Below are 13,160 nucleotides of genomic sequence, written 5' to 3' on the forward strand. Positions count from 1 at the left end.
TGCACGACTATGTTCTTACCTATAGCGCTTTGATCATAGCACTGTTGTACTGAATGTATCCTTGCCGAACAGCAACTACACTGGTTTCAACTTTTTTGCTCTTTATCAGCAATATGTTGCGGTTTCTTTCAAATCTTCATAATGTACACAGAATTATTCCACTTTACCTCTTCTTTATTTTAGCATTGGGCCTAGTGTTGCACTTTGTACAGTAGTGTTAAGCAGTAGTGTTATTTACACAGCTATTTCAGTCCAAGTTTTTTAACCTGCCAAATGTTGGTCACCGATCGCATTTAGTGAGTGAGAATATTTTAGTTCAAAGGGTATTTAAATGGATTAAACTCCAGTTTCACAACTACACTTCCCGACAGTGATATTATTGTGCACCTACAAATAGACATGTTATTCACTTTCGTTCCCTGGACTGACAGGTCAAACTGGAATGATTACAGATTTTCACCTGAGGAAGTTCATGGTCCCTTCACGTTTTATTTTGTGAATTGTTTGTGTGGTGTGTACAGCAAAGAAGTGTGCTAGTGTCGACTTTCCAGTCAGATTCTTCAGAAACCAACACAACATTTCCTTCCATCACAATATAATATATGACTTCCCCCTCATTAAAAACAAAATAAAGAGCAGCGTGGCTTAAAAAGAACTTTTTAGCTGAATTTTAAATCAAAGTTATTGGATAATCAACCACTCTGATTAAACATCACCACCAGAATTTAGAATTCTGAAGTGTTTGCATTTAAAAACATATAAAATAATTATTAATTATATAAAATGTTGGTCCTGAATTCATAAACAGTGTCCAAATGCTGCCATAGAGTCCAGTCACGGTGTAAATAAGATCAGAACTGTAAGGCAAATATTACATCTTGGAAATATTTCACTATGGACTCATCATTATCAATTACAGTAAATTACTGATATATACACAACAAAATCTTACATAGAAAACTCACCAATTTAACTATGAAAGTGCAAAAATATCTTGCTGATGTAACTGTCAATATGATCACCGAGGCCAATATCAACTGCTGATGAACTCCGATGTGCAAAATAAAAAAATAATTTAGGCAGGTTTTCCATTGATCAATATATATCAAGCACACATTTGAAAAAGCAAATGCAAAAACAGCAACATAACAGGAGGAAACAGACAGGAAACAAGACCACCTCCGAGCTGTGCAGTGATATAAAGTGGCAACCATGACTTAGAAAGGATAGCATTCCAGTCTTAATTCTCATTCAAAAGGTGCAGTTCTCCTTCATCATCAAGTGATATTTTCTTTTAAAAAAGTGCACATCAGATACCGACATTATGTGTAGTAGTCCAACTTGCTCCCTATGGTCTTGCAGCCTGTGACAGAGAACAGTCTCTCTGATTTGGGGAAATAGACGACATTTCTGGCCACATCGGCTGCCACTTTTGGGTCGGGCTCAAGTCCTCTGGCTTTCATCTCCGACATGACACACTGGACCACGTGGCGGTACTCCAGAGGCAGAACCGGGACGAAAATGTCCACCAAGTTATTGTCGATCAAACTTGAATGCCACAAGCCACCTATAAGAAACGAGACTTCAGTAAGACAAGGATCACGTTTTTAGTATTCAACAAAATAAAGCATTAATATATTTTAATACTGACTGTTCTTATTGTTGAACACCGCTACAGAGAGCTCCGTTTCCAGATCTTTTAGCTCGATCGCTTCTCGATCTTTTCCTGCTTTCCAGGAATCTAAAGCCACCTGTATGATGCTATCCCCTCCAGCATTGCTAGGAGGGATATTAGAAATGGGGAACGAATTAGAATTGGCCTCCGATTGGGGCAGAGAATGATTGTAGCGCTGTATTCTGGAAAATGATTGACAGGTCCGAATTATTTCAGCTTCTCACCTGAGGAAGATGAAGATGGCTTTCCGATAAGAGACTCCATCCAGGTTGTCGTAGTAGTCCAGGTACGGCGTGATGCTGTCAATCAAGCCGGGAGGCATCTTGTCCATCTCATCAAAGATGAACATGGAGCGTGCACAGTTGGTGACGTTGCCTTTGATCCACTGCTGTAACTCAGACTGAAGAGGAACAGTCCAAACATAAAATGTCTGCATGTTTTCATTGAAAGTAACTGGATTCTATCTGACCTGGATTCATCATCATACCTTGTAGGTTTCAAATTGACTCGAATGTGGGAAGTGAAGTGGAGACGTAAATAAATGGACAAAGTTGCTGCCCAGTCCCTCTTTGTAAATGTTTTCAGCGATCAGCTGAGTAATGAAGTTCTTCCCGCTGCCGGGCCATCCGTGCAGAGAGAGCACCAGGGGCTTCTTCAGGTTGTCGCGCATGGATCCAGTCACAGCTTTCAGGACAACGCGTGACGCAATGTGCTGTCCGAACAATTTGTTTTTCAGGTCAGCCTCGAGACCTGGAGAGTCCAGAGCACAGAGTCAACGGGGTTAATGGCTGCAAACACTTTCCCTTATGGATAATGAGTTATTCTCAGACGGACAGCACTTTCTGCATCGTGTGAGTGATGAAAATACAGTGCTTGATAGTCTCGACAAATATCTTTTTTTTTTAGACCTATATGTTGGCATAGACGGTTGCACATATTTAGAGGTCAACATATGAGCAGATTCATTTTTATAGGCTATCATTGTAATCTATCAAATTATTTTTGCGCATTTGTAGTCATTTTTGCTCCATTTATAAAGGAAAAAAAAGTCAAACTTTTGTCCTCATAACAGCAAAGTGAAATAATCAAGGTGAAAAAACCGAAACCATAGCACCATCACTTTCGTTTCTCAGTAAGTATCGTTACAAGGGTTTGTCCCATTAACGGGTCGCTCTTAAACAAACTCTATACAAACTACTTTACACGCTGATGAAAATGCTCACCTGTTTGGTTGAAGGCTATCCATGTCGAATCACATTTTTCATAAGATTTCCAAGCCTTATAATATTTGTATGCCGCCCCCCCCACAGCCGCACCGACACCCACAACCGCCGCCGCCGTTGTGATCGGCTCCAGCGTGTTTACCGGCAAACCGGCGGACGAAAACACGAGCAGCAACAGATGGAAGCGAGCAGCGTCCATCGTGGAAAACCCACCACACTTTAAATCCCTACAGTCGGTGTTGTTGCTGTGGGTGGAAGCGACGGTGCAGCTATCATGGGACGAATGAACTATGCTAAAAAAAACAATCAATCTGGACTAACCAGACTGACTTCTTTGTACGTCACAAACACGCAACAAACAAACACGACGAGCTCTGTTCAATCACAAACATGCGAAATGTTTGACAACTGGCAATCTAAAAAAAGTGGCCCATAGGGGGCGCTGGGGCTCCGCCCCACCAGCTGTAGAGGGGATATTTTTTGCGTTTTGTTTTTTTAATCAATGTCAGTTTTACTTAATAGTGTGTGTGTGGGTGTGCCTACATGCAATTTAAATCATTTAAACAACATTTCCACTAACTGACACTCATTAAACAGTGAATTTCCACTGACAAACAGTGTATCATTCTCTCATGGGGCGCTCGGCAAAGCGCCCCTGACTTGCAGCTAAATAGCCAATCCGGTTATGGTTGCTAGGTGAAAATGATGAATAATTGGCCTATCAACGCCGCAAAATTTAACGCCTGTGGGGCGCTGGAAATGTAGCCCCAACTGCTACGTAAAATGCGTGAACGTTTAGGATTGCTAGAGCTACGTGAGGAGCCAGCGAACGTTTTTTTCGTAGTGCGACTCCCAGACTCGGTCCGGAGGGAAAAAAATACGACGACGAGGAAGAGATGATGGCGGAGGTAACAACTGGAGTTCAAGAGCAGCAGCGTTCACCAAATTCGGTGAAATCATTATTAATGTACCCTTTTGCGAGACGGACGACGGAGGAAAAACTTATGGTTAAGGAGCTGGGACCCGACAAGCCTGAAATCAACATTTCCCAGCAAACCAAGGAGAAAGATAAGTTGTACAAACGGAGTTTTTGTCGGAGCTGGTTCGACCGTAAGGCGTGGCTGGCAGGTTGTGGAGCAACCAACGCACTTTTCTGTTTCCCCTGTATCCTCTTCAGAAGCGACAAATGTGATTCGACTTGGACAAAGACTGGACTAACTGATTTAAAGCACCTTTCCGAACGGATCAAGAAGCAAGAGAGATCCAAAGTTCACATGGAAAACTGCGTTAAGCTAGCTGTGTTCGGAAAGATTAGCATAGCAACGCAGCTAGATGACGGGCACCGCATTGCTGTAAGAAGGCACAATGAAGAGGTAGATAAAAACCGCAATATTTTATCTAAGATCATCAATTGTGTGAAATTTTGTGGTGCTTTTGAATTGGCAATGCGGGGACATGATGAAAGGGATTCCTCACACAACGCCGGAATATTCAGAGGTTTAGTCGACTTAATGGCATCCATTGATCGGGACCTGAGGGAGCACCTTGAACATGCGACCGTATTTAAAGGCACCTCGAAGACAGTTCAGAACGAGCTCCTGGACTGTATGCTGGCAGTTCTGAGAGAACAGATCTTAGATGAAGTGAAGACAGCGGGGTTTTTATCGATCCAAGCTGATGAGACTACTGACATCTCCACACACTGTCAGCTAGTCCTCGTACTGAGATACATGGATGGACGCAACAATATACAGGAGCGCTTCTATGAATTCATCAAGCTACCCAACAGCTGTGCGGATTCAATAGCCGGTGCCTTATTAGAGAGACTGCACAGCATCCTTCCCGAGGGACAAGAAAAAAAGTTGATCGCCCAGGCATATGATGGGGCAGCGGTAATGAGGGGTGCCACTGGAGGAGTGCAGCGAAAGGTACAGGACATCTATGCAAACGCTCACTACATTCACTGTTATGCCCATCAGTTAAACCTGGTAATGCAGCAGGCAACCTCCCACATCCCTCAGATCAGTCACTTTTTTGCTGATATGGGGGGATTTGCTTCTTTTTTCTCAAAATCGAGCAAGAGAACTGCAGTGCTAGATGAGATGGTGGCACACCGACTTCCAAGTGCATCGTCAACACGTTTGAACTTCAACAGTCGTGCAGTCAACACAGTCTATGAGCACAAGAATGATCTGGTGAAGTGTTTTCAGACCATCCGGAACAGTGAAGAGTTTGGTGGCCCTACGAAGAGAGAGGCTGGAGGCTATGTGAGAATGCTGGAAGATGAAGCTTTCTGTTTTTTCCTAGCCTTGTTCCATAAGATCATGCCACATGTAGACATGCTGTATAATCAGCTCCAGAAGAGAAACATCGATGCTGTCTACATCGCAGGAATCACCCAGACATTCTTTAACCGCATGCAGGCTATCAGGTATGTTAAATGCATTATTATGTAGCCTAGCCTAATTGTTAATTCTCTGCATAAATTATGTGTAGCCTTAAATGCTTATACACTACTCACATAGACAAGAATATCCTTATAAAAAGTTCATGCTATTCTTTTCTATTGTTCTTCTATGTTCATGATATTCTACCATGAAAGCAGGGCATTTAAGTAGAAGGATGTAATGGTAATTTCTTTATCTCAAACAAGAGCTAACAACAGTGGTGGCTATACCACAACAAAAAATCTCAATGTCTCAATAACTTGATCAATTTTAAAGTGATGATGTCAAAATTTGAACATCAAGATGAAGAGGACTGTTTGAATACAAATTGTCATTGAACCAGAACATTTAGAGGTTCAATGACAACTGAACCACTAAATCAGACAGGTGTTGTGATTTTGGTTAATCACCTTGTTACAGAACAGCATGTTATTCAATAAGAACAGAAACATTGAACATTGGACATGTGCATTCAAAAGTTTAGAGAAGGTTTACTTAAGTTCACCTGTAAAGGTTATAGTGCATTTTACATGCATTCTGAAATTTAATCCAAAAGCCAAACATCCCTAACTTTTTGTGAGTAGTGTATGTCATCTTATTCAAATAATTAATTTATCTGTGAAGTTTAGATGAACTATAATTGCCAGTAATTATTACAACCTTGGGTTTGGTTATTACATCCCTAAACAGTTTTCACAACTGACTCATAAAACTTATGTATTGGATCAGGGAGGCTGTTCCTAATCTGGTTGAGGATGAGGAGTACAGGGGACCTGTTCAGGAGCCACCCACAAAGAAACGGAGAACATTGGGACAAGACACGCAGCACCATTTGGCACTGGAGGTAAGCACTTGCCTACACACACAGAGGAACAGAGACATCATCAAATAAAATCTAATGAAGATGCTCGCCACTTGATATAGTTGTCCAGACTCAAATGTATATTGCCATATGATATCTATGAATAATTACAGTTAACCATTTTGGTTTATTACACAATATAGGCTAGCTATTCAGAACATTGATTGTAGTGAGACATGTGAAGACCTAATTCTTTCCCTTTTTTAAATTTGTATATTATCGCATAGGTATGTGACACCATCATGAGCCATGCCAAGGAGAGGTTTTCTTTCACCAAGCACCTCATCAGCGCCACTCTCTTGCAAGGAGACTTGTTCCAACAACACAGCAGAAAGTTCCCAGATTCAGCGCTGGAAACCACGGTGGAAGCCTATCCCTCATTGGACAAGGCCAGACTTAAAACAGAACTGTCCCTGATCTACGAGAATGAGGAGTTCCGGAGTTGCAAAGGTGCACTGGCTCTCTATCAGGTTTTGATGGAAAACAACCTTGGAGAAACATTCACTGAAACTGTAAGTCTTCTCAACATCATCATCACAACACCAATGACAACAGCAGAGTCTGAAAGGTGCTTCTCTACCTTAAAGAGGATAAAAACGTTCCTTAGGAACACTATGTCACAAGATCGGCTCAACGCTCTGGCTATGCTCTCCATCGAGAAGAAAATGACAAAAGACATTCCTGATTTCAACAGTAGGGTCATTAAAAAATTTGCCTCTCAAAAAGAAAGACGAGCAAAATTCTTGTACAAATAAAACCGAGAGAGAGACAAACACACACACACAGAGAAACAGAGACACAGAGGAACAGAGAACCACAGAGACACACAGAGGAAGAGAGAGAGAAACAGAGACACAGAGGACGAGAAAGAGAGAGAGAGACACACAGAGGAACAGAGTGTCTTTTAAGTTTATTTTACATTCAATGGGCAATATGTAATAATATTATAGTATTATATGTAATAGTAATATAGTTGTGGAGACTGCTTTGTTGTTTCTCTCAGGCTGTGACATGCAATGACAAATGTTGCTGCTTCTATGGCACTGATGCTGTTTTCTCCAAGTAAATGTTGCATTTTTTCTTGATTAGAGAGGGTATTAATTTCATCAGTTTATGTTTAATTTTTGAACTTGGTTCTCAATTCTTTGTATATGTCACATCTTAATAGGAAATGTTTTGTTTCATTCTCTCCATACAATAATTCAACCCACACTCACTCACTCATTCACTCACACACTGTTGATTTGTATAGATTCAGCTGAAATCATACCCTTGTTGTGAATTTATCCCTTGATTGTATTGTATAGTATTTGATAGTATAAAGTCTAATATAGCTGTAAGTTGTTACTTTTTCTGTGAAACTGTGAAATTAAATTATTATTGTGGAACTGTAGTCATTTTCCGACTGTTCATTTGAATGCTTATGCTAGATTAGGCAGGGAAATCTGTTGGCACACCAGCCCCACCAAAAAAAATTTTCACCAGCCGCCACTGCTATTAGCATTAGCATTTACTTACTTGTTTAGCTAACGCAAGATGCAAATAAATGCGAACTAACGTTAAAACCGTTCGCTGATATTAGCTAGTTTACTATGAAGGTATTATTGGTGCAAAAGGTTTGAGCACCTGTAACAGTGGAATTTGTAGTTGTGACAGTGATTGTGTATGTGTATCAGTACATTTGAAGTCACAGACTCTATGAGTTGTGTACTTGTAGATTTTTTTTCTCTCCACAAATACAACACAACACTTACACATTCACAAATTCTTAATTACAGGTGCACAAATCCTATTTTACAAGTCACAGATTAAAAAACTGACACGCTCACATTTTTGCTCCTATTGTTATAGTAGGCTATATTTGGTGGAAAACATATTTGTGTACCTGTATCAGACAATGTGAAGTTGTGGACAAAATTTGAATGTGTGCAAATCTGAATGTGAACTTGTGTAATAAATGTTCAATGTATGTAAAATAATTTCCCACGAAAATATTTGTGTTCTTTTAAAACACAAACACAAATCGAGAAGTACAACTGCGCAAGTACACCTACAAATCACAAATCCCACCTCCACTGAGATATGTGGAGCAAAACGATCTGTGCATTCAGTCTATGGTGCAAAAGGCGGGTGCTGATCTGAGAGCGACTGATCCCACAGCCAATCAGAGTAGAGGGGCTTTTTCCCCCACAGCCAATCAGAGGAGATGCCAGGCTAATCGATCACCCACCTCTTTATCAGCGCATACGTCACACACAGCGCCCCGTGGTCCCCCCGACACAGGTGCAATTAGGCTACACATGTATTGGGTGCGGGTGGGTGTGTGTGTGTGTGTGTGTGCCAACAGGTGTATCCAAGTAGTAATCAAGCCCATTAGCGCATATATACCCCCGTGGATATAGGCACACACATGTGAGAATGGAAGAAAGCAGCAGCAAGCGAACCAAGCGGGCACCGGCGTTCACCGCGGAGGAGATGGGCGTGTTAGTGGACGAGGAGAATCGGTGTCACAGCTGCCACACTCCGTGACACCGATGCCTTGCTGAGGCCGGTGCCGTCCCCCACCACCTCCAGGAAGCTCCCCACTGCGTAAAAACGCAGCGCAGCCAGGAGCTGCACCTCAGGGCTGAAGTTGCAGCGGGTTGCTCTCTGGATGTGTGGAGACACCAGAGTGATCAGCCGTTGGATCTCCGCACGGGGCAGCCGGTACTTTGTCTGGACAGCCCAGTCTGACAGCACGTCCAGTGGGGAGAAGTGCTGACGCACGTAAGCATTTATATAAACTGTCTGGCTTCGCGCACGGCGACGCTGTTGGTTCGCAGCGAGAATGTGCTGTATTGCAGCCATGGTTTCTCACACGCCCGGACTTTGGCAACGCCTTTATATAGAGTAGCAGGTGGAGCCTCTCTGGATGAGGTTCAGCTGAGTTCAATTACATCTGTTTCCTTGATATCTTGAAATGCCGCAGGGTTGTTGATGTGTTTTTATGTGTAGTACTATAAACTCATATATGCAGATGTGTGTGGAAAACTTAAACGTGTAATTCAATGAAACGTTTTTTTTAGTTTTTTGAGCGCATTACAACATTGAGCATTGTTTGTTTATTATTTCGAAAAGTGGAGAATATAAATTTCCCTGACGCGGCTTGATCACTGAGCATTTCGTCGCTAAGAAGGCTGTTAAGAGTGGGTCAGCTCGATCTTACGTTTCCTTCTTAGTGAAAGATCTTCTTAGGCTATAAGAGCGACTCTGGGAAACACATCCTTCTTTCACAGCAATATGTTGCGGTTTCTTTCAAATCTTCATAATGTACACAGAATTATTCCACTTCACCTCTTCTTTATTTTAGCATTGGGCCTAGTGTTGCACTTTGTACAGTAGTGTTAAGCAAACTATTTGATTATTAAACAAATATTTGATTACTATTTACATTTCAGTCCAAGTTTTTTTAACCTGCCAAATGTTGGTCACCGATCGCATTTAGTGAGTGAGAATATTTGAGTTCAAAGGGTATTTAAATGGATTAAACTCCAGTTTCACAACTACACTTCCCGACAGTGATATTATTGTGCACCTACAAATAGACATGTTATTCACTTTCGTTCCCTGGACTGACAGGTCAAACTGGAATGATTACAGATTTTCACCTGAGGAAGTTCATGGTCCCTTCACGTTTTATTTTTGGAATTGTTTGTGTGGTGTGTACAGCAAAGAAGTGTGCTAGTGTTGACTTTCCAGTCAGATTCTTCAGAAACCAACACAACATTTCCTTCCATCACAATATAATGTATGACTTCCCCCTCATTAAAAACAAAATAAAGAGCAGAGTGGCTTAAAAAGAACTTTTAGCTGAATTTTAAATCAAAGTAATTGGATAATCACCATAAAATCAACCACCATTTATATAAAATTTTGGTCCTGAATTCATAAAGTGTCCAAATGCTGCCATAGAGTCCAGTCACGGTGTAAATAAGATCAGAAATGTAAGGCAAATATTACATCTTGGAAATATTTCACTATGGACTCATCATTATCAATTACAGTAAATTACTGATATAAACACAACAAAATCTTACATAGAAAACTAACCAATTTAACTATGAAAGTGCAAAAATATCTTGCTGATGTAACTGTCAATATGATCACCAAGGCCAATATCAACTGCTGATGAACTCCGATGTGCAAAATAAAAAATAATTTAGGCAGGTTTTCCATTAATCAATATATATCAAGCACACATTTGAAAAAGCAAATGCAAAAACAGCAACATAACATAAGGACACAGACAGGAAACAAGACCACCTCCGAAATGCTAACTGTGGAGTGATATAAAGTGGCAACCATGACTTAGAAAGGATAGCATTCCAGCCTTAATTTTCATTCAAAAGGTGCAGTTCTCCTTCATCATCAAGTGATATTTTCTTTAAAAAAAGTGCACATCAGATACCGATATTATATGTAGAAGTTCAACCTGCTCCCTATGGTCTTGCAGCCTGTGACAGAGAACAGTCTCTCTGATTTGGGGAAATAGACGACATCTCTGGCCACAAGGTCTGCCACTTTCGGGTCGGCCTTAAGTCCTCTGGCTTTCATCTCCGACATGACACACTGGACCACGTGGCGGTACTCCAGAGGCAGAAACGGGACGAAAATGTCCACCAAGTTCTTGTTGATCAAACTTGATTGCCACAAGCCACCTATAAGAAACGAGACTTCAGTAAGACAAGGATCACGTTTTTAGTATTCAACAAAATAAAGCATTAATATATTTTAATACTGACTGTTCTTATTGTTGAACATCGCTACAGAGAGCTCTGTTTCCAGATCTTTTAGCTCGATCGCTTCTCGATCTTTTCCTGCTTTCCAGGAATCTAAAGCCACCTGCCTGATGCTATCCCCTCCAGCATTGCTAGGAGGGATATTAGAAATGGGGAACAAATTAGAATTGGCCTCCGATTGGGGCAGAGAATGATTGTAGCGCTGTATTCTGGAAAATGATTGACAGGTCCGAATTATTTCAGCTTCTCACCTGAGGAAGATGAAGATGGCTTTCCGATAAGAGACTCCATCCAGGTTGTCGTGGAAGTCCAGGTACGGCGTGATGCTGTCAATCAAGCCGGGATGCATATCGTACATCTCATCAAAGATGAACATGGAGCGTCCACAGTTGGTGACGTTGCCTTTGATCCACTGCTGTAACTCAGACTGAAGAGGAACAGTCCAAACATAAAATTCATGTGTGTTTTCATTGAAAGTAACTGGATTCTATCTGACCTGGATTCATCATCATACCTTGTAGGTTTCAAATTTACTTGAATGTGGGAAGTGAAGTGGAGACGTAAATAAATGAACAAAGTTGCTGCCCAGTCCCTCTTTGTAAATGTTTTCAGCGATCAGCTGAGTAATGAAGTTCTTGCCGCTGCCGGTCCATCCATGCAGAGAGAGCACCAGGGGCTTCTTGGGGTTGTCGTTGGTCATGAATCCATTCACAGCTCTAAGGATGATGCGTGACGCAATGTGCTGTCCGAACAATTTGTTTTTCAGGTCAGTCTCGAGACCTGGAGAGTCCAGAGCACAGAGTCAACGGGGTTAATGGCTGCAAACACTTTCCCTAACTGATAATGAGTTATTCTCAGACGGACAGCACTGGTTGTTCTGCATCGTGTGAGTGATGAAAATACAGTGCTTGATAGTCTCGACAAATATTTTAGACCTATATGTTGGCATAGACGGTTGCACATATTTAGAGGTCAACATATGAGCAGATTCATTTTTATAGGCTATCATTGTAATCTATCAAATTATTTTTGCGCATTTGTAGTCATTTTTGCTCCATTTATAAAGGAAAAAAAAGTCAAACTTTTGTCCTCATAACAGCAAAGTGAAATAATCAAGGTGAAAAAACCGAAACCATAGCACCATCACTTTCGTTTCTCAGTAAGTATCGTTACAAGGGTTTGTCCCATTAACGGGTCCCTTTTAAACAAACTCTATACAAACTACTTTACATGCTGATGAAAATGCTCACCTGTTTGGTTGAAGGCGATCCATGTCGAATCACGTTTTTCATATGATTTCCAAGCCTTATAATATTTGTAAGCCGCCCCCCCCACAGCCGCACCGACACCCACAACCGCCGCCGTTGTGAACGGCTCCAGCGTGTTTACCGGCAAACCGGCGGACGAAAACACGAGCAGCAACAGATGGAAGCGAGCAGCGTTCATCGTGGAAAACCACCACCACTTTAAATCCCTACAGTCGGTGTTGTTGCTGTGGGTGGAAGCGACCGTACAGCTATCATGGGACGAATGAACTATGCTAAAAGAAACAATCAATCTGGACTAACCAGACTGACTTCTTTGTACGTCACAAACACGCAACAAACAAACACGACGAGCTCTGTTCAATCACAAACATGCGAAATGTTTGACAACTGGCAATCTAAAAAAAGTGTATTAGCTTTTACTTACTTGTTTAGCTAACGCAAGATGCAAATAAATGCGAACTAACGTTAAAACCGTTCGCTGATGTTAGCTAGTTTACTATGAAGGTATTATTGGTGCAAAAGGTTTGAGCACCTGTAACAGTGGAATTTGTAGTTGTGACAGTGATTGTGTATGTGTATCAGTACATTTGAAGTCACAGACTCTATGAGTTGTGTACTTGTAGATTTTTTCTCTCTCCACAAATACAACACAACACTTACACATTCACAAATTCTTAATTACAGGTGCACAAATCCTATTTTACAAGTCACCGATTAAAAAACTGACACGCTCACATTTTTGCTCCTATTGTTATAGTATATTTGGTGCAAAACATATTTGTGTACCTGTATCAGACAATGTGAAGTTGTGGACAAAATTTGAATGTGTGCAAATTTGAATGTGAACTCGTGCAATAAATGTTCAATGTATGTAAAATAATTTCCCACGAAAATATTTGTGTTCTTT

General features: G+C 41.1%; 3 protein-coding genes and 1 long non-coding RNA gene across 4 annotated transcripts; 2 read left to right on the forward strand and 2 right to left on the reverse strand.

Annotated features, from left to right (window-relative positions):
* Window positions 1–370: 370 nt before the first annotated feature.
* On the forward strand, window positions 371–10,628 carry LOC311029925. The gene is made up of 2 exons (XR_014598930.1): window positions 371–839; window positions 10,182–10,628. It is a non-coding gene; the product is annotated as an uncharacterized lncRNA (long non-coding RNA).
* Window positions 753–3,181, reverse strand: LOC311029923 (torsin-1A-like). Its single transcript, XM_084035341.1, has 5 exons — window positions 2,899–3,181; window positions 2,163–2,425; window positions 1,900–2,075; window positions 1,652–1,779; window positions 753–1,567 (listed from the first exon to the last, which is right to left on the reverse strand). Exons 1-5 carry the CDS (start codon window positions 3,095–3,097, stop codon window positions 1,323–1,325), a joined length of 1,011 nt encoding a protein of 336 aa, XP_083891467.1. The 5' UTR covers window positions 3,098–3,181; the 3' UTR covers window positions 753–1,322.
* On the forward strand, window positions 3,510–7,424 carry LOC311029822 (zinc finger MYM-type protein 1-like). Its single transcript, XM_084035208.1, has 2 exons — window positions 3,510–6,189; window positions 6,435–7,424. The coding sequence occupies exon 1, from the start codon at window positions 3,795–3,797 to the stop codon at window positions 5,352–5,354; it is 1,560 nt and encodes a 519-aa protein (XP_083891334.1). The 5' UTR covers window positions 3,510–3,794; the 3' UTR covers window positions 5,355–6,189; window positions 6,435–7,424.
* LOC311029924 (torsin-1A-like) lies at window positions 9,864–12,496 on the reverse strand. The gene is made up of 5 exons (XM_084035342.1): window positions 12,236–12,496; window positions 11,500–11,765; window positions 11,237–11,412; window positions 10,989–11,116; window positions 9,864–10,904 (listed from the first exon to the last, which is right to left on the reverse strand). Exons 1-5 carry the CDS (start codon window positions 12,429–12,431, stop codon window positions 10,660–10,662), a joined length of 1,011 nt encoding a protein of 336 aa, XP_083891468.1. The 5' UTR covers window positions 12,432–12,496; the 3' UTR covers window positions 9,864–10,659.
* Between the last annotated feature and the right edge of the window lie 664 nt (window positions 12,497–13,160).

This window comes from Eutrigla gurnardus (assembly GCF_963514095.1).
Source record: "Eutrigla gurnardus genome assembly, chromosome: 19".
Lineage (NCBI taxonomy): Eukaryota > Metazoa > Chordata > Actinopteri > Perciformes > Triglidae > Eutrigla > Eutrigla gurnardus.

What these genes read in the sequence shown, in the direction of transcription:
- LOC311029822 (XM_084035208.1), top strand. Translation starts at nt 3,795, where the DNA reads ATGATGGCGGAGGTAACAACTGGAGTTCAAGAGCAGCAGCGTTCACCA.
- LOC311029924 (XM_084035342.1), bottom strand. Translation starts at nt 12,431, where the DNA reads ATGAACGCTGCTCGCTTCCATCTGTTGCTGCTCGTGTTTTCGTCCGCC. An exon ending in GTAAATTTGAAACCTACAAG is followed by an intron (nt 11,413 to 11,499) that starts GTATGATGATGA and finishes GTTCCTCTTCAG; the next exon opens with TCTGAGTTACAGCAGTGGAT. An exon ending in GATGTTCAACAATAAGAACA is followed by an intron (nt 10,905 to 10,988) that starts GTCAGTATTAAA and finishes CGTTTCTTATAG; the next exon opens with GTGGCTTGTGGCAATCAAGT.
- LOC311029923 (XM_084035341.1), bottom strand. Translation starts at nt 3,097, where the DNA reads ATGGACGCTGCTCGCTTCCATCTGTTGCTGCTCGTGTTTTCGTCCGCC. An exon ending in GTCAATTTGAAACCTACAAG is followed by an intron (nt 2,076 to 2,162) that starts GTATGATGATGA and finishes GTTCCTCTTCAG; the next exon opens with TCTGAGTTACAGCAGTGGAT. An exon ending in GCCATCTTCATCTTCCTCAG is followed by an intron (nt 1,780 to 1,899) that starts GTGAGAAGCTGA and finishes TATCCCTCCTAG; the next exon opens with CAATGCTGGAGGGGATAGCA.